This window comes from Magallana gigas, chromosome 1 (genome assembly GCF_963853765.1).
Source record: "Magallana gigas chromosome 1, xbMagGiga1.1, whole genome shotgun sequence".
NCBI classification, from domain to species: Eukaryota; Metazoa; Mollusca; class Bivalvia; order Ostreida; family Ostreidae; genus Magallana; species Magallana gigas.
Window position 1 is genome coordinate 30,709,616 of NC_088853.1, and position 24,917 is coordinate 30,734,532.

The 24,917-nt window shown below is 31.3% G+C and overlaps 1 protein-coding gene and 1 long non-coding RNA gene across 3 annotated transcripts; both read right to left on the bottom strand.

The window, feature by feature from the left end:
• Window positions 1-1,818: 1,818 nt before the first annotated feature.
• LOC117687580 (uncharacterized) lies at window positions 1,819-22,864 on the bottom strand. 2 transcript variants are annotated; one of them, XM_066065904.1, is made up of 18 exons: window positions 22,498-22,864; window positions 20,520-20,750; window positions 18,808-19,062; window positions 17,639-17,773; window positions 16,914-17,045; window positions 16,379-16,522; window positions 15,932-16,040; window positions 15,769-15,824; window positions 15,352-15,641; window positions 14,468-14,555; window positions 14,187-14,251; window positions 14,062-14,098; window positions 13,835-13,932; window positions 13,602-13,730; window positions 12,958-13,106; window positions 3,864-3,999; window positions 3,522-3,667; window positions 1,819-2,867 (listed from the first exon to the last, which is right to left on the bottom strand). In XM_066065904.1, the coding sequence occupies exons 1-18, from the start codon at window positions 22,598-22,600 to the stop codon at window positions 2,747-2,749; spliced, it is 2,424 nt and encodes an 807-aa protein (XP_065921976.1). In that variant the 5' UTR covers window positions 22,601-22,864; the 3' UTR covers window positions 1,819-2,746. The 2 variants fall into 2 exon arrangements, with proteins under 2 accessions (XP_065921976.1, XP_065921974.1); XM_066065902.1 differs by having other exon boundaries at window positions 15,742-15,824.
• On the bottom strand, window positions 5,748-8,325 carry LOC136273683 (uncharacterized). The gene is made up of 3 exons (XR_010711903.1): window positions 7,610-8,325; window positions 7,127-7,217; window positions 5,748-6,645 (listed from the first exon to the last, which is right to left on the bottom strand). It is a non-coding gene; the product is annotated as an uncharacterized lncRNA (long non-coding RNA).
• Window positions 22,865-24,917: the final 2,053 nt, after the last annotated feature.

A 24,917-nucleotide genomic window follows, 5' to 3' on the forward strand; every position in this document is an offset into this window, starting at 1 on the left:
CATCAAATGTTGTGTTCGTTACCATATTGTGTTGCCATGGTTACCATAAGGTTGTGACACACAACATTGTATGAACCCTTGGTATTTGACCTTTCATAATATATATGGGCTACCTTATGTAAAGTCTTTCAGAAAATGTCATAAATTTCATTTTAAAATTGTTTGCTAAATTCATGCAAAAACTGTCAAAACGGCGGCCGTTAAAGGGTTAAGCGAATTTCCCCGGAGAGATCCCTCTGTTACAAGCCAAAACAATCAATACTTCAACTTGTACTTATATGATACAATGAGATAACCTAAAAAAAACTTACTTGTGAGAAAAGTATTGAGAAGCGACTATTTAAAAAAAAATGTTTTTCCCGTTGACTTGTAAGTGGCGACATCTGACTCTCCGTCATATTTATTACACTATGTGATCCCTTGATTTAAAGAAACAAAAACAGAAAAACCTTATTTATAGTCCAACCTAACAATTCGGAAATTTGATAACTCTATGAAAATTTGATATCGATTACAGATAAATGAAACCATGATAAACATTGAACAATTGATTGTGTTAAATGCAATATGATTTATTAAAATTTGAAATATATAAGAATAAATTGCATGCATATTATCAATTTTTTTTTTAAGCTTGCTACAGTGTGCATGCACATTATATCCTGTTTGTTGAAATGGAGTAGTTTTATTGAAAACCTACCATACAGTAAATATTTATTATTGTATGTACATGTATCGTAGTACGACAGCATTCAAGGACAAATAAGTGTACATGTAACATCAAGGTCAATATAATCAGGTTTATAAATAGCTTTAAAGCAGACACACTCTACCTAACATTCACAGCAGGCATTTCGCAAGATAAGAGGGGGGCATTTGACGGAAACGGGAGGTCAGCCCCCCACCCACTTTTCGTCACAGAAAATGTACATAACATTTATAATATTTTAATGTTAATATTTTATAATATTGGGAAGTTGCGTGACTTTTGGAATTGGAGTCCTCCCCGCCTTCCACACACACACACAACTTTAGAAAGGGATGATATGTGCCTACACAAATTACGCAGATTTTTTTTTAATTTCCTCTTTCTTATGCAATCTCGACAACTTGCACTACACACAACTTATGCTATCGTGTGTTTTCCCGGTTTGTTCCCATAACTCATATGAAAGCAATTGTGAAAGGGGGACACCTTGGGGTTTATGAAAAGAAGTTGTTGAAACAATACAAAAACAATTAACACAACATCAAGGCTAGAACGTTGTATTTTTTATGTGTGTGTGTTCGTTTTCTTTTAGTATAAATTGTAAATATAATTAATAAACTAAGATTTTAGTAGGTACTTCTTTGAAAATTAAAGTATTATAACATGTTAAATGGTGAATGTATTAATGTTCTACATTATACAATTAGCTATCTTTAATTTTTGAAACTTTTTCAACACGGTCTCTATTAACGTTAACATAGTTCTATCAATTTAAATATAACCTGAAAATACGTCTCGCATTTCAAAAAATCATTACCAGATAAAAAAAGAGGAAGTGATGAACGAAGGCGTGACGGTTTCAGTCAAATGAACTGTAACTTGTAAGTTAATCAAACAAGACTGGTATTTAGTGCACTTTCTAGACTTTTCAGTATTACATGTTAGTAAAACATTGTTGAGCATGAATTCATCAGGCGATCGGAAAAAACACTACACAGATTAACAATTACCTTCCACATTTAACATCCGTTTTGATCGGAATTTCCTTCAAAATTTCCTATAGGATTATTTTTATTGCAATGCATATTCTATATGTATGGTAATGTAAAGCTTTGTAGTATGAACACAGCTTTAATTCTTTCATGTGACTATAGATAATATACATTAAGAAACTGAAACTGAAAACAAAACATACATTTAAATACCTGACAAATAGATCGTTAACGTATAATTTTTCACAACTGCTCACTTGATCAGTATTTATTTTTCATTGGTGTTAAGTCAAACATGACGAGGACTTTAATACATGTTGTTGGTGTGAAACCTGACTGAATAAAATACTACGCAAAACATTTCAAAATGTTACTAAAACACAGTTATAACCGATTCAATCCGGAATTACAATGTATGATAGTAAAAGGGGAACAACTCTATGTTGTAACAATACAGATACAATATTTATTGCATTTGATATATGCGGTATATTTCAAGTTAATGTTTGGTTTTTACGCAATGTTCAATTTCATTTTATCATAAAACCATGTCTTTTTGTCAAAAGGTTCCTAAACATATTTTTTTATTGGGCGTCTTAAATTTCATAAAGTATTATTTTCAAACAAAACAAACCTTACATATTCTTTTGTTAAAACTAAATCCCCAATTATGGCATTTGGCTTCTTTTTTTTAAATTGTGCTTGTTATTTTTCATCTTATTAGCTTTAAGAAAAATGTGTATTTTGTCTCGTATAGTATTCGTCATTTCTTACATCATTTACCACCAGATGGTGCAACGAAATTATACCGTAAAGTTTATCTTTCATTAACTACTCTTAAACACAGAAATGCATATGAGTAAACCTGATGTTTTAAACGTGTAATAATTGAGGCAAATATAGACTCAGCATATATTAAACTTAAATACTAGTCTAACGTTTATTGAAACTTTTTAAAGAGATTCATAACAATAAGAAACATATATAATAAATATTAAAACATGTACAGATAAGAAATAAAAGTCATAAAAACAAATTTCACAAACTAGGAATCTATTAACATTTTCTGATTTTGAGGGCAAATCAACGATTGTGCATCTCCTTCTTCTGACATCATTTTGTAACCGTGTTCTTTGTGTAGTGAAGCCAAACGGGATGAAGCATCTCTAAAACATGACATGTAGAATAAGCGTAATGATATACAATGCATGCACATTTTGTCACTGTTTTTAATCCGGAACTGTAAAATGTTATGTAAGTGGGTTTTGTATGTACTGATAATATTATGTGCAATGATTTGCAATTTGAATGACACTTGAATATAATGTATATTTAGGTATAAAAACTAATTTTGTAATATTGTTATCAAATTATTATATGATAAACAGTTTTCCTCTTAAAACAGGGATGACCATACAGGAAAAAGTCTCTGTCAATGGATTTGATATTTATGTTCTTTTCTTATTTAAATATATATTTTTTTCTGTCATTTGTTTGGTGAGAGGGACAATCAGTTCGGTTATTCTGAACGTATTTTATATCCTAGATATTCGGGATATTCTGTATCAAACAAATGCGTTCTGTATTAGTTCAGGAGAAGTTCCAACCCAATTTGAACAATATCCAATTTATAACGAATCTGGACATTAATTTAAAAAAATGAATTACAACCCAATGTCAAAATGTGTTTTAATCAATTAAGGAAGGCACATTTATCAAACATGATAAAAATAAATGTAAGTAAATAACAAATTACACTAACTGATGCTGGATTTTAAAAAAAATGCAATGATTCAAGTGTGCCAATGATAAATACTGACCTTGAACCTCCTTCTGACTCACAATACATCGACCTAATTGTATTCTTTATGGTCTGGAGATTTTGAATGCTATTTCCTGTATTATGACAGGCAGTTGGTTCTTTAAACATTTCATATAAAGTCAGAAATATTGTCTTGTATTGTTCCTGGAAGCAAATAATGGTTTTCGTATTACATTAAATAATTGGTGCAAATGATGTTATATATGTGTAGCTTTCACAGATTTCTTGTCTCAAAAAGTACATTATGTGTTTCAATGTTGTTATTCCTAAAAGATTCTTTTAAATGCGTAAATGACCGAGTTAAATGTTGTATTAAAATATCTTGCATATAATTATTTACATAGGTTTGGACCATATTCATTCTTTTTTCCCTCATTTTTGTCACGTAATCTGCAATGTAAACTTTGCCAGTCTTTTGACCTTCTTCGTACAGGGCATCGATTGCTATGAAGGTTCCCGTTCTTCCAATTCCAGCACTGGAAAGAAAAACATAATAACATCATTACTAGATTTAAGATCTTCTATTACATGTAAAATCTAAACATCTCATTATCTATTCATGTTATTTATATTACACAAATTTCATCAGCATGGTGTCGTAAAAAGGTCGGAAATTAAATTACATATATTTTTCATATTTTCCTATCTGTATTGAAATTTGCAGAACTTAAGAGACATTTTGCTTAAATACACATTTTAATCACCAAAGGCTACCTCTTTGTTAAATGCAAGCTCCATGATGATACGAGAAAATAATGTAAGCTTAGTAGTCTTAAAAGTAATTAAAGAATAATTTTAAACCAATGTGTTTTCTATTATCAAATTTTACTTATGATTATGAAGGTTTACCATTGTTCTGAACAAGGTCAAACTCGCATTTTTTGTTTTCATTTTTATATTTTTTCATCGATGTTACTAATCACTGGATGAAATATCTGGTTTCAGCGCTGCGGAAACCCTTTGGAAACTCTGCGGAAACTTAAGGTTACTTAAAGTTTCCGACAGGTTTCAGCACGGAAACTTCAAGTTTCATTAAGTTTCCGCAGTGCTGAAACTTAGGCTGTCCATGAATCCAAATGGTTTCCGCAACGGAAACTTACTGAAACTTGAAGTTTCTGCATAGTTTCAATCTTCATATACGTTTGGGATACATATTGTTTACAAATGGTTTCCGCGACGGAAACTTAATGAAACTTGAAGTTTCTGCATAGTTTCAACCTCCATATACAATTGGGAAACATATTGTTTACAAAGGGTTTCCGCAACTGAAACTTACTGAAACTTTTTATATTTTTGCTTTCACAAAAGCTGAGCAAGGTTTCTACTTTATGTAAAAATAAAACAATTTCAAACAGTTCCAAATTTATTTTGTTCAAAAATCTGAAATTGTTTCCAATAATAAATAAAATACAGCCAAGATACAATAATGGAAAAACATCCATATGGCAATTCCCTTATTAGGGACTTTTATTTAAAAAATGATAAAATTGCACAAGAAAAAAAACTCCCGTAGAAATCTTTACATTTGTATTTTTTTTCATCTCGATTAAATGCCTATCAAATCTCCCTTTTAAAATGCAACAAAGATCTTACTTTTTTAAAAATATGAATGCAATTTACAAAATAACTGCACGTACATGAATAAACAAAGAAAACTTCACTGTTACATGAACATGATACACTTGTCTCAATTTGTTTTGAACTACAATAAATATGTACACCATAAAATATTTTTGAAAAGTCTAAAGTATCCATCTTTAAAAAAAAAAGAATACACTAAAAGATAGTAGTTGACTATAGAGGTATGACCCAGATTTGATTTGAATATGTCAATAAATTCCAAAATGAGGTCAAAGTGACCCACTTACAAGTTGGGATAAACCTTTTCTTTGTTAGTAATATAATCTAATGTTTTACATGTTGGCCAATAAAAAGCTAACAATGGAGCAGTCTGTCTAATCATGTGCAAAAATATGATGTACACATTTAATTAATTATGCTGATTGCAACACACTTCATTCCTGATGAATATTCTTCTTTACACACGGTTTACAAATGTACCTTCCTACTTTTCACTACTTTATCTACATTAATATTTTTAAATCCAAGACATGAAGTAAAATATACATTGTTTATATATGACAAGTATTACTACATGTACATGTACTTGCTTTTTGTAGCATGTATGGATAAAATACAAAGAATCACACAGATAATTCACCTTACAATTCTCATCAATGCCAGCATTTTACTTATGATATAAAAGCTAATTCCAATTATATATTAGTTACATAACACAGATTAAAATAAAACCCACATGGAAACAACTTTCCATCCAAGTAATTTTGTTATATAAAAATTGTAATACATGGGGTATATGTTGTCTTTATATCTTTTCATATACGACATAATTGAATATTGTTTGGTGTATTTTATCATTTCTATGACCCATGCATTCATCTCCTAATGCAGTGTTTTTACATTTAAGATTGGTTTCCTAATTTTTCAGATATTGCTGCAAATAAAAACTAAGTTATTAATAAATGTTTAAACAAAGAAAATGGAAAAAAAGTAGTTAACACTTATCAACTTGGAGGTGTGAGGATATATGTTACATGGAGTCTAATATTTTATGCAATATTTGCAAATTTAACAAATTATTTAAGAAAATGAAAGTTAATATCTGCAAGGTCTAATCAATCATTTGATAAGTCAAAACCATGTGATTTTCTAAGATTCTAGCTTACAGACAGACATTGTAATATACTGGTATTTGATCATATAAAAAAAGTACTTTTATAGTTTATAGGTTTTTTGAAATGAGAATACTTTACAGTTAAAAAGTCATGTTCTGCAGAGGTTTAGTCGGGTCGTAGAGATGTGTCCATTCGAATCAATAAGGAGTGTCCTTGGCTGTTGTTGATGTAACCTGAGTCGTAGTTTATGAAAATAGGCCTTTTGGGGGGACTTTCGAGCATTGTCCAGACCGGTGAAGCACTCATATGATCACATCATAGCTACAGCAGACTTAGTAGTTCTGGACAGTGGTAGCATTAAAATTCTTCTTCTTGCGATGAACTTGTTCCTTTCACTGCGCTGTACTTTATGTCTGTTCTATTTATCTTAAACATGAATAATAAAGTTTCATTTAGATTTTTAAACAATAAACATAAGTCATTTAGCCTAACATGTAATAAAAGCATTCTGAATAAAATTCTGAATACAGAAGCTACTATGCAGTTGCCAGTTGCTGTTTAAACTTATTCTCTTTTGAGAAGTGGACAGGCATAGCCGTGGATGTAGGCTATGCCTGTCCACTTCTCAAAAGAGAATAGTTTAAACTATGTCATATAATGACTACAGTAGTATCTGGTCTAAAATGTTTCATTTTATCTTTGAAGCTGTGTTATTTTCATTTTGATTCAATTATTGTTTGTTGAACAATGGAAAAATTTATCAATAATAAGTGTGTTTCACCCCCCCCCCCATCAACCTCCTTTTAAAGAACTTAGACCTGGATTTCCCCAAAATTTCTACAATAAATTATAAACATCCAACACATGTATAAGTTAATGGTGAAAAAAATCAATTTCAAAGCAATACCTTGCGTCCAGCTGGTCAAAACATTCACCCGAATCACCGAACAGAGGATGCAACTAATCACCGGAAACATTGACTTAGTATGCTGTCAATGCTGAAAAAGAAAAACGTGAAAGATTTCATTTTCCGGATTTAATTAATAATTTTTTTTCGTTACATTTAGAGTTTGTAAATTTTATAATGTGCGAAAGATTCATTGTTCGTCTTGTTTACCAACCAAGCATTCATATATTAGGGACGTTTATATAATTATATATGTGTATACCCTGGATAATCTTGATTACCATGCATATAAAGTTGGTTAATGGTTAACTTGGTCAAAACGTATATTTAAAAGAGATACGGTAATAAAAATTAAAACGCCGAACCAAGTTTGACAAAATGACGCCATCTTGATTTGATGGCGCGAAATCTCGTTTACAAATGAGAGATAAATTAGAGCCTTGAAAATGTTATTGGGAGTATCTATATTGTGAATTAAGTTACCTTGACATGAGTTCGTCGTTCCTGCATTATCTCCTTGTTGTAGAGGCTATTAATGCTTCTCAATTCTCCATTTTACAACAGCACCTTCTTGTCCATTTTAACCTTCGCTCGGAATCATAAAGTGCGCCAATACTGACCAAAAGTGCATCTTGGGATAGTTTAAAACGAATAATGTTTAATCAAAATTATCATTTTTTTTACCGAATAGTATACTTTTTACATGTATATTTATTTTAAATAAGAACTGTCGGAGTCAGTATTTTCTGGTTAAATACGACAAAGTATTGGCGTGTGTTTGTTACAATTGTATTTGTAACACGTGATTAACAAAAAAAAAATGGCCGACCGTTTGTTTACAAATGTCTAATGAAATTAAACAAGTTTTAATGAGACATATGTATCAGATTTTGTCTTTAACTATATTTTATTTACATGTACTGATGATTTTGCCAAACTAAATATGATAGAGCCATATATAGTTTACTGACAAGTTAGTCTTGACTTGTCCAATTTTCACCGCGATTCCAAGCACGGTCATATTCTTATTCAAAATATAGAGGTGTGGAAATATTATGTTCATCACAGAGCAGGTTCTGCATGAACACACAGAAATCACAAATATAATTAGATGCCGATCAATTAATGGGGTCCGGTTAACAGCGTTCACCCGTACGGTGAATTTACAACTACGATGAATTGATGGCAATTATTTTACAGTTACACATGTGCTCTGATTGGTCATGCGATGAACAGTACGTTAAGAATACTTATGAAATTAAAATACAAACACGTTAAACAAGCCGGGAAGTAAGGCGTACACGTCGGACTGATATATAAACAAAATATAATTTTAATCATTTGGTATACTTTCTACATCAAATGTATACGAATGTATAATCAAATTTTAAAAATGGGATTAAAATCACGTGCACCACATGGCTTGTGCTGGATTTTAAACTGATTTTGTTATATAACGTATAACTTCAGTAAAATTATAAATAATGCTTATTATATCTTATAACAGAAACATGTGCATGTTTCATAAACATGTATCAATATCTGTGTTTACAGTACAGAAAGTAAATACAAAGTATAGAAATGCACGAATCACATAGGGTCGAACCGGAGGGGGGGGGGGGGCTAGGGGGAGGGGGGGGCTTAGTGCAAAGTTAGACTTAACCAATAGGCATATAGCCCCCCCCCTACTTTTTCTCGCCGGAAATGTAATTGTTCCTAAATTTACCTTGAAAGATTGAGAATTTGGAGTGATAGGCATACTAGACCCCCCCCCCCCTCCCCCCCCCCCCCCCCGACACGGATAAGGAATTTCATGATTTTGGGGGGGGATTGGGTAGGGAAATTTATTTTCGGAAGTATATGGTATAGGTATACCCCCCCCCCCCCCATGGATTAGGATTTTCATGATTTTGGGAATTAGGGGTTTTCCTCAATATTTCTGAGGATTAGTCTAGCCCCCCCCCCCCCCCCCACTTTCAATTTGCTTTCGACGCAGGTGAATCATGATACAGTCATACATGTAGTAAAGTCTGAAATGCATGTAAATAATTAAACAATTATTATATTAGACTCAAACTCCAAGTGGGTTTTACTTGTTATTATCAACTGTAGAATTTTTAAAAAAAATGTCCTGTGTACATGTGTTGGCGTGGTATTAAACAGGTACACACAAATTGAAAAAAAAATTCCCGCCGGGCTCCAGTTATAAACTCACGCTTCGTACTGTGTATATGTTATGTAACAGTCTTTTGTTCACTCCTGACAGAAAAAACCCTGCAATCCACACAGAATATACAGGAAAATCACAGAGGAGGTCACCTGGACAAAGAATGTATACACATGTATACACGTGCCCGAGTACCTAAGATTAATGATTTCATAATATGCATTAAACAAGATCAGACATCAGTTTTTCTTTTCAAATTCAATTAATTACTTAGTAAGGTTCTTAATCGCCTTATTTGCCACATTTGAAGATAGTTACATGTATACATATAGTTTCAGTCACGCTGAAACCTTACTATACATTTTAGTATGTACGGATTCATTATCATTAGGCTAGAATTAAACCTGTTGAAAATAAATGATATCACTATTAAACTCAAATCAATTTTAGTAATAGTTTCCGCAATGCGTAAACCATTTGGAATCTTAACTTAAAGTTTCAGCATACTGAAACCTAGCGGAAATGTTCTGAAACTGATTGATATTTCCATAATAATTTACACAACTTTTCACATGATTCAAATTTAGTTTCCGCATTGCGGAAACCATCAGGAATCTTAACTTAAAGTTTCAGCATACTGAAACCTAGCGGAAATGTTCTGAAACTGATTGATATTTCCATAATAATTTACACAACTATTCACATGATTCAAATTTAGTTTCCGCATTGCGGAAACCATCAGGAATCTTAGACTAAAGTTTCTGCTGACTGAAACCTAACGGATACTTGCTGAATCGATATAATGGTTTCCGCATTGCGGAAACTATACATGAAACTTCAACTTCAAGTTTCAGCAAGGTTTCCATATAGTTTCAGTTTTGCTGAAACTTGATTTTTCATCCAGTGAATGTTGTATTAATTAATTAACTTTTCAGAAAAACAGATAAATACGTAAACATTTTCCTACAGTGTTATCAATTAGAAAAAAATAAAGAAAATAACTTCTTGAAATTCAATCCTAAAAGCTCCATTTGATAATCTTTGGTAAGCTGACAAACGCTTATACCGCTATTGGCTTGAGGCACCAGCATACATGACCTACTGTCATGTTAATGTGTCCTCGTTTATATACAGGTTTAAGGTCACCTAGCCACTCAGGTGACCTATTGCTATTTAGGGGGTTTTTCGTCGTCATTCATTGTACGTTGTTACTCGTTCTTTAACTTTTGAACATTTTTAGCTTTTCCCTTCAAACCACTAAACTAATTTCAATTACATTTTGCATATAACTTCTACAGTTAAAGAAAATTAACATTGTAAAATTCATGGCCGCTGACCCCCTTTGGCTTTAGAAGTGGGGCTAAATCCATCTAAATTAATGCAATATTTAAGAAATCATCATTTTTTACTCCTGAACATCAAGCAGTCAAACTTTGCATAATTGTAACAAGCATTTAGCTCTCTGCCTAAATCGTAAAAGTCATAGCCACAGGGTCAGGGGTTCTGAAGCTAGGGTGGGGCTATAATAGTTGTAAAGTGGGAATGCATTTATTACGTTAAAATCTTCTCCTTTGTCATGTATTAATCTATATGTATTTTACCCAGTGTCCAGATATTTTGTAGTACATTTGTACGACTCCATTAAGTTGATTTTACCATGCCTATTTCTCAGGTGAGCGACGTGGCCCGTGGGCCTCTTTTTTACGATATAGAAAATGGACAATAACAACACTAAACTGTTAATATAGAACCTCATACTTAACACGATTTTAATATTTTGACAATGCTTAACATGAAGAGTACTGTTAGAATTCTGTGTTTTGTGTTCATTTGATGAAACATATCGTTTTCCTTGCAAACTGTTAAAAAGTTAGTTAGGTTTTTTGAGACCGGATGATTATCAATATAATCACGGTGATTATATGATTCTAGCAGCAGTTTTGATATAGCTGAGAGGTTTAGCTTTCACTTGATAATTTTTTATTGTTTTCTAAAATATGCAGGATAGCGTTTTATCTCATTCTTTGTTAAGAAATGTGCGTAAGATGTGTATTGCTATCCCCTGATAATGCGCTGATATGTGTTTCTTGTGTAATTTAAAACAGCTTTTTTATTATACATTTTTTAATATAAAAGTCAAAATAAGACGTTATATTCCCCTTTGTTTCTTTAATATCCCCGAGACGGGGGGAGTAATCTCGACCAATTTTAAACATTTTTACTTAAGGTTTGTTAAAATATGTCACTGTATGAAATGCTACAATTTTTGAAATATTTTTTTAGAAAGTTTATTTGATTACACAGTACCGGAATATTGAAAATGTTTCATTAGACCTGAAATTATAATATGCCTGAATATACATTGCAAAAGCCACACTCTAGTTAATCGGGTGATCGATGAGGCCCATGGGCCTTTTGTTAGTTTATTAGTCCTTTTCCACTGAGTTAAGGAAATAAACGTTTCGTGTTCCCTATATGTCTAGTTATTTTGAAATTATTTTGTATAATTACTTCCTAATATCCAGATTTAAACAATTGTAAAACACTTTCCGTGATGATTGTATAACCCTAGACGTTATGCCATGTGAAATAAGATATAGTCATTTGGTTTCCGTCCTTACATTCTGGTTTCAAACATTTTGATATTGAAACTATTAATATTTTTAAATACCGGGATTTTCAGAAATTTAATTAATGTCCGTTTTAAAGACTAGGTAAAATTCGTTACATTGTCATAGTCAGGTGTTTGGCCTTATTAATCACTACATGTCCTTAATTTAAAAACCCATAAAAAAGAATAATACAAAACTACTAGACAGCTATATTTTAATGCCTATATCACTGACATATTCGAATATGCCGGCAATACATACAGTAGATATAATATGTATTCTTCGTGTTTATGGTTCCACTGACTACCTTAGTTTTCTATTTTTTTTTAATTTACCATTTGTAACTTGTGTATTAGTTGTTTAAGTTGTCACTTTAATCAATCGCGAGAAAGAAGATATGATAGTCGTGTCTAAGTGACATATACGTATACATGTACGTAACAAAACCTGCAAATTGTATCATTTCTTAGAACTTCAAGGCATTTTCTTTTAAATAGCGGGTCTGTGCTCAATACTTTTCTCATAGTCTAAATAAGTCTAATGAAAAACAAACCGATTTTAATCAACAAAAACGTGGAAAGATGACCTACTATACATTAGAAATATCATTTTATATTCCAACAATTGAACGTTTTGAAAAAATAAAACAAGTCCATAAAATCGTGGCCAAAGTCACACATAATATTTAAATAGCATACTTTCTTGTGTCTGAAATGGCTCTGTGGTTAGAGCACATGACATAAACAAACCTTATATGTATAGGGTTTTTATGTTATGGGTTTGATACCACCAAATTGTTACGATATATTTTTTTCGTATCATTTGTTTAATATATCAAAACTGAATATAGTTATAAATTGCGTTTTTGCAAATTTGTATTATAATATATTTAAATGGATTCAATTGAGAAAATAATAAGTTAAAAAAGAATTGATTTTTTACGACTTAATCGAATGGGCATTTGTGATTTCTTACCCCCCCCCCCTTCTATTTAAGAATGGACAAAACAAAAGCAAATCAGTAATACATAAAGTGACGTAGAAGGGAAATACCTGCAATGAACTAGAATTGGGCTTAAATTCCTTGACGTTTTTGTTCTTTTAAGATGGCCGTGGAATGATAAAAGACAAAGCGGATCGGGTGTACCGTGATCCGGCCAGGCGGTGTAGTGATACTGGGTGATCATTCTCCTTTCATTTTGCTGAAATAAGCAAGTTATATATCTGATAAATGTTAAATGCGTGTTAATACACTCAATCTATAATGAAAAATTTCTTTTGACAGTTGTCTTGATGCAAACATGTAACTGATTTTTGCAACGAAATTATTATGTTAATTTTTTTATGTTATAAATTCTGAACATTTTAGAAAATATTTTTTTTTTTACATGTACATAGTCCTACCTTTTCATTTTTTAAGAAAAAAAAGGAACAAAAAGAATGACTTTTATAAATGTCGAAAAAAGGATTTTTTTTTGTTCTATTAGCTCGTTCTATCATTTTGGTTTTTTTAATATGCATCAATATTTTATTTGGAAAGTCGTCGAAAAATTAAAAGAAAAATAATTTAGATAATATAACAGCTGCCAGATATACAAAGGCATGGTTTATTCGTAAAGTTTGTCCTATCATTGTTCAACTATTTTCTAGTAGTTGTACTTTTAAGATTCTGATTTTCAAAATAAATTACGCTATACCCTTGCGTGTGATACTTTTAGTTTTCGAATAACATAATTGTCGTAAAGACATTCCTCAGTGGTATATAGTTCGAGAAAGTCACAACTCATCTCCATTTTTAGGTCTGGCCAATACTGGACACATTTTGTCTAAAATTATACAATGTTTTTATTATTATATATACTAGCAGGATTTGTTATTACATATATTATATTTGATTCAAATTCATTGATGAAAAAAAGACATTATTCACCCTTGCTTTTTCCTTAAGGTTAGTTAACATAACTATCTGCTCTATGTTTTCTTGCCATATCATAAACCAAAAGTCTTCCAGCGTGTTTTTCTTAGGTCCTTTTTGCAAAACATTAAATATGCGAAATTCATTGCTTAGTCAAATAACGAATAATGTGTGATATTAAAAAAATCGACAAATGCTACTTAGTTTCGTTGATTTTCCTGTGAAAACTATTCTTGTTATACCTTGTGCTGCAATGTAAACATCCGGTTTTTCCGTTCCCTTAGAAATATACAAAACATAACTTGAAGTTTTATCGATGTATCACATCAGCCACTTAAGCATTTGTATGGAAATATGTAATACTTACGTCAATGTAATTAGCGTTGATATAGTCTTGTTGTCTGTCGGTTAAGATTACTCTCGAGTGGTCATCTAAAATTATCATTTGTTTATTAAAAAAACACCAAATCATTGGCATTGTAAATTGAAAGCACAACGATTTCATATACAATAATACCGTAATGTATTACGGCTCCGTAACAAAGAGGGATATGTTCTTAAAATATATCATATTAATGATCACTATGAAAACATGGTGTGTCATTTCTTGAAATTTGAAATTTGAATATGACCTTATTAGATACATACATGTGTAGGTTGTTTTGAATCTGTTCTTTTGGACATTTTCAGGAAGTATCCCAGTCTTACATGGATATCTTTCTCCGTACGGCAATGACTGTGAAACAAATTCAATTAATATTTTTCTTCTTTCTTTTTTCGGGGGTTTAAAAATAGTATTATCACTATCAAAGTTACAAGTTAACGGTTTGTTCACTAATTTAGATATTCAAAAGATACATTTAGATGATGTAGATATTTTTATTGCATATATGTACCAATTAGGCAGAAGTATAACCTTTAATGAAACTATAAAAGCATTATTTTTTGCAACTTATTCTTATCCATTTGAAGTTAACTAGCAAATATATTTATAAGCTTAAATAAAGTCATGTGAAAATTATGCATACAGGAAAGAAAAAATGATCAAAATGCTGCATAGAGGGTACCTCTATTGTACGGATAACTCCTCCTTCGGTTTTAAAGATAGGAAGTAGCTGTTTTGCAGATTAATTGTACATACATATATATCAGAGATGTGCATTTCGCTAGGATTTTGATTTCTGGTATTTAATTTAAAAAATGCCAGTTATTTTTGTCAATATTTATAATAAATAAAGAGTACCATTTATCTCTTGTTAAAAATGGTACATGTACGATACAAACAAAACTTTTCAAGACTATATTTTTCTGGTTTACGTGAAGATAATAAAGTGTCATGCATGTAATTTGTTTATTGTAAATTAATCTGGTTAATCAGATAAGCAGCCTCCCTAAGTAGGGAATTTTTTGCCGTTGCACAGTATTAGCTTATTTGGTGAATACATCGAACAGAAACTGAAAATGAGTAAATTCATAACCCATTATGGAAAAAAAATTTATCAATAATTATTAACTTTTGCGTAAAAACATACCTCATATTCCTTTTTAAAACCATCGTCTTCATTTTTCGAGTTTTCACCAATTATCTCTTCGAAGTTGTTAATAATAACACCCGGATTTGTTTTGGCTCTCCAGCATATATCCCCATACATAATTTTCTTTCCAATGTTTCCATCAAAATCCATGTTGTCGATATCAAATTTTGATTTTCTGACTTCTTGAGTTGAAGTGTTACTACAAACTTTAAACCCGTTGGTTTTGTTTTCTTCTACATTCTGATAAATGCATAAATCAGCTTGTTCTGTGTTACATGTATATGCGGCTACAAAATATTAAACTCAAAATATTACTTATGCGTGATTAGTTTAATCCATCAGTAAAGAAAAATATTTAGAAACTAAATTAATTAATCGAACACCAACAGTAGTTCATGCATTCTGTTGCGTCACCAGTTTCACAAATGCTGACATTTCTTTGTTCCATTTGTCCTTTTCTTATTCTGCATCTGATAAAAAAGGTATAATAAATAAACTATCCAGAACGTAGATATCATAAAAAAACATAAAAATTTTCACATAAACACCTTTTTATAACAATATGAGTTCACGCCACCTTTTGTAAATAAATAGTCCAACAATAACCACAAATATAACAACAGCAGCTGCAATGCTTACTCCAACCAGTGGAATGTTAGGTGATATGAAGGAAGTTTCGTCATACGCTGAAAATCAGAGCAGAAAGTCGACTTAATATCGTTTCCTTTAAGATATCAGATTGAACAAATTAATAAAAATATAATAATTTCCAAATGAAAAGAATTAAAAATCACTTTCTAAGAGTTGCATAAACATGAGTTCGTTCCTCTGTTTTTGTGAATTAAACGTAAATACCTGATTCTGACTTCATATTTATCTGCATAATTTATTTTTTTCGAAAGTGGGGATCAAAAATAAAGAAACTGTTTTTTGTTAACCATTTCTGTTTGACTAAAATAACAAGATATCAACAACAGCAACATGAAGCAGAATTTTTGTAGATATTAAATTGCCAAAACCGTACTCCTGCGTGTTTTACACAGTTCTCCCAGATAACTTTCATTACATCCAGTAAGACATGTTCCATCAATGTGAAAACAGTGGTTAATTTCACGACAGTATCCACATGTTTTGTTGCAGTCAACACCATACAACCCTTTGTCACATGCTATCAAAAGAGAATATATTATCCTAAGATTCTGTGGAGAGGTTTTAAACATATTGTTATCTTAATATCCAAACTTGGTTTATCCTTAAACAATAGGTATAGTTTAATTTAACCGCCAATTCTACTTTGTTTAAAACAACCGTCTGATTTAAGGGCTGTACATAAAGAACAAACAAAAAACAGGTAATTATTAAATACAACTGGCATAAACATTTGAAATATTTATCCTTACGCTACTCGATGAAAGGAAAAAAAATCAAACAAACAAAAACGCAATTAGTTTCTTGATGTTTTAAAAACGCGATTAATATACGTTCGACCCCCCCCCCCCCACCAAAAAAAAAAAGAGATATGAAAACGCATTGAAGTTCTCAAAAGACAACTTTACTACCTTTATTACAGTTATCCCCTGTCCAGCCTGATTTACATCCATAATCACACAGACCATTTTCAGTGTTACAGCCATTGCATTTCTCGTTACATTTATCAGCGCATCCTTGTCCGAAGAACCCGTATGGACATTCTAGAGGAAATGAATCACTGATAAAATGCATAAATCGAGGTGTCATCTTTAATATTTGCGATGAAATGTGAGATGTACCTTTTGATCAATGAAGAAGTCATTTTGTATCTATTATGTTTCATATATATATAATATTCAGCCTTATCTTTTTAAATACGTCAACTAAGACTAATGGAAATGATATTTTTAAAATGTATCTTATTTTTTTTTTAGTTTGATCATTTAATTAAATCAAACTACTATATATGTGTGTAGTATGTTCTTATCAAAATTAAGTTAATACAGTCATGGGTAGGAAAGAACTATGCAAACTCTAGACCAAGGCCTTGATGCGATTCATAACGGGCTAGTGATTATTAACTTCTAGCATTCAAACTCATATATGAATGGAGCTGACGAATTTCCAGGTTCGGGGTTGGCTAAAATCATGTGTCGAAAGGATTCAAAAGAGCCTCAGTATATTTCCAGGTTTGCATTTTCTTATGAATATATTATGAAATGGTCTTGTTCTGGTAATACTTTTAAATTAAAGAAAGAAGGGAAGAAGGGAGGAAATGTATATTAATAATAATTGTAGTTAAATACAAATGTACCCATTTCACATCTGTGACCTTGGTATCCAGATTTACAGCCCTGGCAGGTGCCCGTCTCTATGTGGCAGTACTGACAGTTTACATCTGGACAGGGAATGCTACAGTTAACTCCATAATGTTCACCAACTGCACAGCCTGAAAAAAGTCAACATGAATAGGTCAGTAATAATACCATACCATTGTATAGAGACTAAAGAGCAGATACCACGATTTCATGCAAATCGTACACAATTTTACGGTATGCTATGACATGCGATTTTCATGATATGCTACAAGATTTCAATGCAATGATATGAAATTTCAATGCTATACTATGCGAAATTGAAACGAAGTGCCTAATGATGTAGTATGCTATGCTATTTTATGGTACACTTTGAAATTTGAACAAAACGCCTCTATTCCCAGAAGAGTTTCAAACATTTCAAAGTAAAATGATTAGCGAAAGTTTAAATGTACCACTAATCTGCAATATAAACATTAATTTTTCTTAATAAAAGCATTTTAAACCGAGTTAAAATAATGTTGTATGCTATGAAATTTCAATGCTATGCTATGCTGTGTGTTGTAAAAGATATATTTTAACTGACTGTACATTCTTTTTTGAAACATTTACCATTTTAATTTATTTCCGTTTCCACAAAATTAAAGTGCTGATTGGAGATAGTCGGGCAATGTCAGCTATCCTCTTTAAATATTTATTAAGTTTGCTTTTTAGCACGCTCTGACCCCAGTCTTGTATACATATTCTACTTAAGCTATTATCCGCAGTTAATTCATTCTTTACACACTTTTCTAAAACTATTTAAATCCCAATTTTCAAAGATTACATGAACAAATAAGGACGATGAAGTTAAAATAATAATACAAAGACAAATATCATTAAACTACGAAACTGTATCGTAATCAATCCCAATTGTGCTCATTTTATTTAGCCTTAAAATATTCACAAAAACATTCTTTTAATGTAGAAATTTAACATATAATGCTTTTTGTTAATTTTTAGTATAATACAGAAAGATAAAACTATTCGTTTGCCGGTAGCTTTGGAATCGTAAATGTTTTGAAAGTTAGTGAAAAGTTAAGTATATGCCCGATAATTTATGCACTTATAATGACAGAATATTAAGGATACAAAAACAATTATGATAGTTAATCAATAAAAGACTCACCATATACTTCAACCTCACATAAATTATTTTCAGCATATGGAGAATATTCTTCGGGATAGTTAAGCCCTGATAGTCTCTCGTTATAGTATATGACATACTGTCCATGTACAGGACAAACAGTGGTGAACACAGCAGGTATTGTATCTAGTGTAAAGTTGGTGTCCTTAAAACACAGCATCCCTTCTAATCTGTCTGTTGTATTGGAGACATACACAGAGAATCCAAGGAACAACCGTGTTAATGCATTGGAAGAATCTATGTAATAATTAAGAAATATTAAGAAAGATATGCGAATGGCATTTAAAATAAAATTCAAATCTACATAGTTAAGACTTATGAATAAATTTTCTGAAAGTGATTAACACAAACGGATTTTTACGCGCCATGTGTCCATTACATGTGGTACCATTTTCTTTCTGAATAACGTTTGATTATTTTAATTGTAAAATGTTTTTTTCGTTAATGTTTTTGTTGTCAATTTTCACTTAACAAATCTCACAAATGTTTATACATTTTAGACAAATTAAAAGAGAGTGTGTGAATTCAAGCCCTTTTCTTTTGAGGCTGTTGCAAAGTTAATGAGAAACAACAGCAGCTGTATAGACCCCGTTTTATCAAATTTTATGCAAATAATCGATTGTTTGATGAGTTGTTTTTTTCCCGTAGGTTATTTTTGGCATTATGTCAACTCGTACAATCTCAACCAAAGACAAATTATTAAAAAATATTATATCATGATAAAAAAAAACATGTTTCTTCCTCGTACTGTTTTGTGAAAATGGTTTAATTTTTACAATTTAGAAGATTTGACACATTGATTTTTATTTTTTTTCAATTTTAAATAGTTTTAGATATCCTGGGACACAATGCATAATTACATATAATTATATGAATTCAATGATACTTGTTCCCTTTCTATTAGGCATTCGAGAATTGTAGATTCTTTTAAACACATGTATTTCATTTATCTGACAACCACGTGTTAGACTTGACAGGGGTAGTTTCTTTTTTTTTTAAACTTTTTACCAATACATGTTGTATTTATTTAAAGAGAAAAATGTCGGGGACCATTTATCAACCAATACAATTTATATCACTATGCTTTAAAGGTAAAACAATTTATGCCCAATCGTCAACCTGCATATCGGTCCATGCAGTTTGTTTTTAAAGACAATGTTTTACATTACAAAGGCATTCTTCAAAAGATGTATCGGATAACCAGTTTTGTCAATAAGGTTAGTTTGGAGCAACGTGTAGCTGTATATTTTATATTTATTGGTGACTCTAAATGGGTAGAATTTTCAAAACTATCGAAAGATGAAACCAATGATTTTTTTTCTATTACGCAGTTACCCGTCTCATATTCGTAAATAATGTCAAAGTTAGTGTAACTTTTATTTTTAAACGACTTGATTTAATGAGATTAATGTTTATGATTCACAGGATTAACCTCTGCCATTCAGTCAACAGAAAGGTGACTGAAATGTGGCTGAATGGCATAGCCATGCTATTCAATCACCTTTCCAGACCATTCAGTTAACATTCAGTGGACTGAATGGCAGAGCTTCATTATGTGATTGTTTTGACAGCCTTACATTCCATCATATAAAATTGATATTGTAAATATTTTAAAACTGTATATATTTTTTAAAATGTTAATAATAAAATACTAAAAACAGTTATGTTTGATACGTAAAGGAAGGAATATTTACCCCATTGAATATTGTTTGTCATAAAGTAGATCGTTATATGATGGATGCTGTGAATCGCAGTCAGATTTACCCACCAGGTGGTGGTCTGCTTCGCTGCTGAAATTGCGCATTGACCTCCATTATTTGTTCGATCTGATTTCAGTCCATCTACCGCATTACTGGCGTCATATTTGTCGTTTCCTGCGAGAAATTGATTCTGTTGATACGCCTGTTTATTAAGCGCTATGTTATCTGCAAAAAATGAAGGAAAAAAACCCTCACACGTTTGGTTTATTGTATTTTGTCAACGATTGCTTTCCCTCTTATCGTATGTACAAACATATCAAGTGGTTTGCAAAGAATGTTCATAAAGATCTCCTATATTCCTTAATATGAATCTTTTCCTTGACATCAACTTTGACACAAGTCATGAAAGTAATTATTTGTGAGGTGTATAAATGGTAATTTTAAGCCCCTTTCACAATTGGCGCACGAGCAGAAGCGACTGAATATTCGTGCGACCGAAAAATTTAGATATGATTCGTAAACTGTTGCCGAAATAATCGCATTTGAAAAAAGTATTCGTACAAAATTCGCACGATCTAAGCGAGCGTTGTGCGACGTAAACGCATTAAATCTTGCGATATATTTTGCGTCTATATGCGACTGTTTTACAATGAAAGCGACTGTTGAAAGATAATGCGATAGGATCGCGCGAGAGACCAGATGATCGGGCGATTGAACGTGCGCCAATGCAATTGGACATGCGATCATGCGTTCCATGGTACGAATGCTCGTGCGAGTCAGAGGGGGTATATATACCGCCCATTTCCGACGTTCTTCAGTAGATATAGTTGAAAGCGAGGGAACATGCCGCCCAAGAAGAAACAGAGATGCAGCAGCATTTATTATTACACCTCATTATGATTATTCTATTATCTTTGATTGATCTAATAAGTCACGTGGCAAAGGTGATTTCATAGGAATGAAAAAGCTTTTAATTATTTTATTATTATGATTCTTTATATTTCACAAAATCAACTTAACTATCTATGATTCGAAATTATGAAAGAAAAGTGAGACAGTAACAGAGGAAATCAAACAATCAAACAACTTTTAGAAATCAACGTATTTTGTATAATCATATGTTGTTCGTTTATTGCATTAATGTTAAGGGAATATGAAGATTTATTCCCCCAGAAAAACAAATTTCCTTCGGGCGATGCCCTGGGGAAATATAAGCTTTATTAGAGAAATAAATCTTCATATTTCCCTTACCATCATGCAATAAATGTATATTGTTGAATTGTGGTCTGAAACAGAGATGCTTATACATGGTATATATTCAAATGGCAAAGCAAGGCATATTACACTGATAAGTCGTGCAATGATAGTAAAACGTTGCAAGATAACATGAGACATGTTGAGCAACAGTCTCATGGTCGCACAATACGCGCATTAATAACTGCGATTCATCTTACGACCTTTAAAAATCGTGCATCACTCTTGCGAGTACACAAAACGTTGTAAAACGTTCGTACTAATGTTCGTGCGTTGCACTGTGATAATTTGGATCGCGTTCGGTCGCGACTGAATAGTGTGCATGTCCACTATTCAGAGGAGACTTGATGCGACCATAGAAATGTATGCAACGAATGCGAGAGCTCGTGCAACGTAAGCGAGGGCTCGTGCAACGTATGCAAGAGCTCGCGCGAATCTCAAAAATTTCGATCGCAAAGTGGTGTGAAGTGGTCGTGCGCCAATTGTTAAAAGGGCGTTAACACTCTACAAATACACCAATTCAGTTATCAAATGCACATTGCTATTATTACAGAAAAAAAACTAATAAAAGATCTATTACATTGTTATTTTAAAGCTGACTCATTTGTACATCAACTATCTCTTAATTAGTAAACTTTTGTTTTGATAATAATTAGAATCTATAAACTTTTATACATTGATCTTTTAAATACTAAATGGAAGATACAGATTTGCTTACCATAAGATCTGGAAACTGTTAGCAGACAAAAAAATCCGGTGATGAAAATAAAGTGATGTGTAGTGTGCAAATACAGAAATAACATAGCGAATTGATCACCCATGTATCTTTTAAAACATATTTTGTGGAATTAAACATACCACTAAAGATTTGTATGAAAATACTCATGCTTCAAAATTCATGTTTTAAAAATAAAAACAAACGAGGAAGTTTTTATTACAAGGATCCTGTTTGAATCCACGATTGTTCCTTATTTTTACTTGTCAGATTTAATAACTTTGTATTAAATTTCCTTGGGTTTGAAATAAAAATAATTAGTACTAGCTGTTTTTGGAAAAAACCGTCAAAATACGAGCATGGCTCATGTTTAGATTAACTAACGTTTATTTACTTATTTATTTACTTTTTTGCATTGTGTTATAAATATTTAACACATTTGTATCTCAATATGCAGTGGATATCACTCATGGGAAAATTTTTTGATAATGCACTGTGTGTTCTTTCGCAAGGTGACGTCATAATTTAACATTACCTAGGTTTAGGCAGTTGATTGACGTATAATGAAAAATAAAATAATTAATCCAGTTGAAAAGTGTTGAGTTGTAAATGTTAGGCATTTAATGTTGTTTTAATTTTATTTCATGAGTTCATAAAAAAAATGTTCGAAAATAAAATGTGTTTGTTAAACTTCAAGGAGATTTATTTCCATGCGTAAAGTTGTAGACGTCTTGTAATAATTTGTTTGTGCGGTGTTCAATTTTAATTTTTACGGAGAAAGTTGAGATGAACAAAATACATGGTAAAACATGTGATAAAAAGAATTTCTCATAATATGCGATAGTATATTACTTTTTACCCAACTCGTTCTGTTTTCTATCAGTTAACCGTCTTTTATCAGCAGCTTTAAGATATATTTTGTTCTTTTAAATTAATGTAGACTAGTATATTTTCTGTAGAAAAAATATTTACAGGATACATGTACATTAAGCTCATATACATATATTAACAGTACTTTGACATAATAAAATGTTTTGTATTGTTACATACGATCGGTTCATGCAATTTTTAAATCCATTTCGAAGTCATTAGTAGACAAAAAAAAAGATAATATGGGTTAGGTCCCTTTCTTTAATTTTCAGATCAGTTATATGAATGTACTCTTTGTTATTATTGGGTTTTTTTTTATCCTAGTAAAACTTAAATATTTCATTCCTTAAACATGTTTTAATTTCACAAGTGTAATTCCACTGTTAATTTTGTCTTATATTTTATATGTTGATACATGCACGCAGTCATGAAAATATTCTAAACTCGAAACATTTTAGCAAAATATTCATGTCAGAAGACATTTTTGCGCTTCCACTGAACAATTGACAACCCTATATTTAACATTCAATATTGCCAGTGTTGATAATTTTTGACAAATATTATATGTTAGAGGAAGGGGCCTCCTCAAACATCTTATTTGTTGCTTGGTATAATTAAGTATATTAAGTTTTTTTTTACGTACATGTATTTGTTTTTTACAGTAAATGACTTCCTGCTATTAATTAGTTATCTATATTGATCTATAGTCGACAAATATACTTTACCAGAAACACATTAACAGGAAGGACTATGTAATTATGAGATACATTGTACTTCTTTTAATCACGGAAAAGTAAAATATTTCCTTGATTGTAACACATATCAAATTAGTAACACTCAAAGCTTTTAATTATTTGGTTTGTGTTAACAATTTAGTGACATTTGTTTTTCTTGTTTCTGTGTTTAGTTTTTATTTCATGGGATTTTTTTTTATTTTTACGCGTATCTGAATCAAGTCAATAATGTTAATCAGTAGATTTTTTGTTTAATAATCGTGTTAGTGTGCATATCATTTTCCATTATAACTGAATCGTACTAGCAAAAAAATAAAAAGGATTAATTGATACAGAATGACAGATTAAGACTAAATTAAAGGTTCAGTTGCAAACTTTAAATATATATGCATTAAGAAAATAATAAGACTCCAAAATGAATGCAACCACACTGTTTATTGTATTTAACACATATAAGAAATGAATAATTCTATCCACATGTCTACACTCTATTTTAAATAATGCATGTAAAAAACACAATCAACACAAAGCACAACCACCACGTTTAAAAGTACAAGAACAAAGGAGGATTTTAATCCTTTTCCCAGTTGTATAGAACACAAATCAGGTGATCTCACCTTCTTTTTAACATAAAAACAAATGTTGATATCAAATTAATTGTTATCAATATAATGGACAACTTATCAACAGGGTCTGAATACACAATAAAAGTGCCATTGGACAAACTAGATTCAATATAATCGGATGACAACTGGAACATATTTTTTTCCTGTAGCTGCCGATTCAAATGGAGTCCTTATAAGCGTTCGCATGCCATAA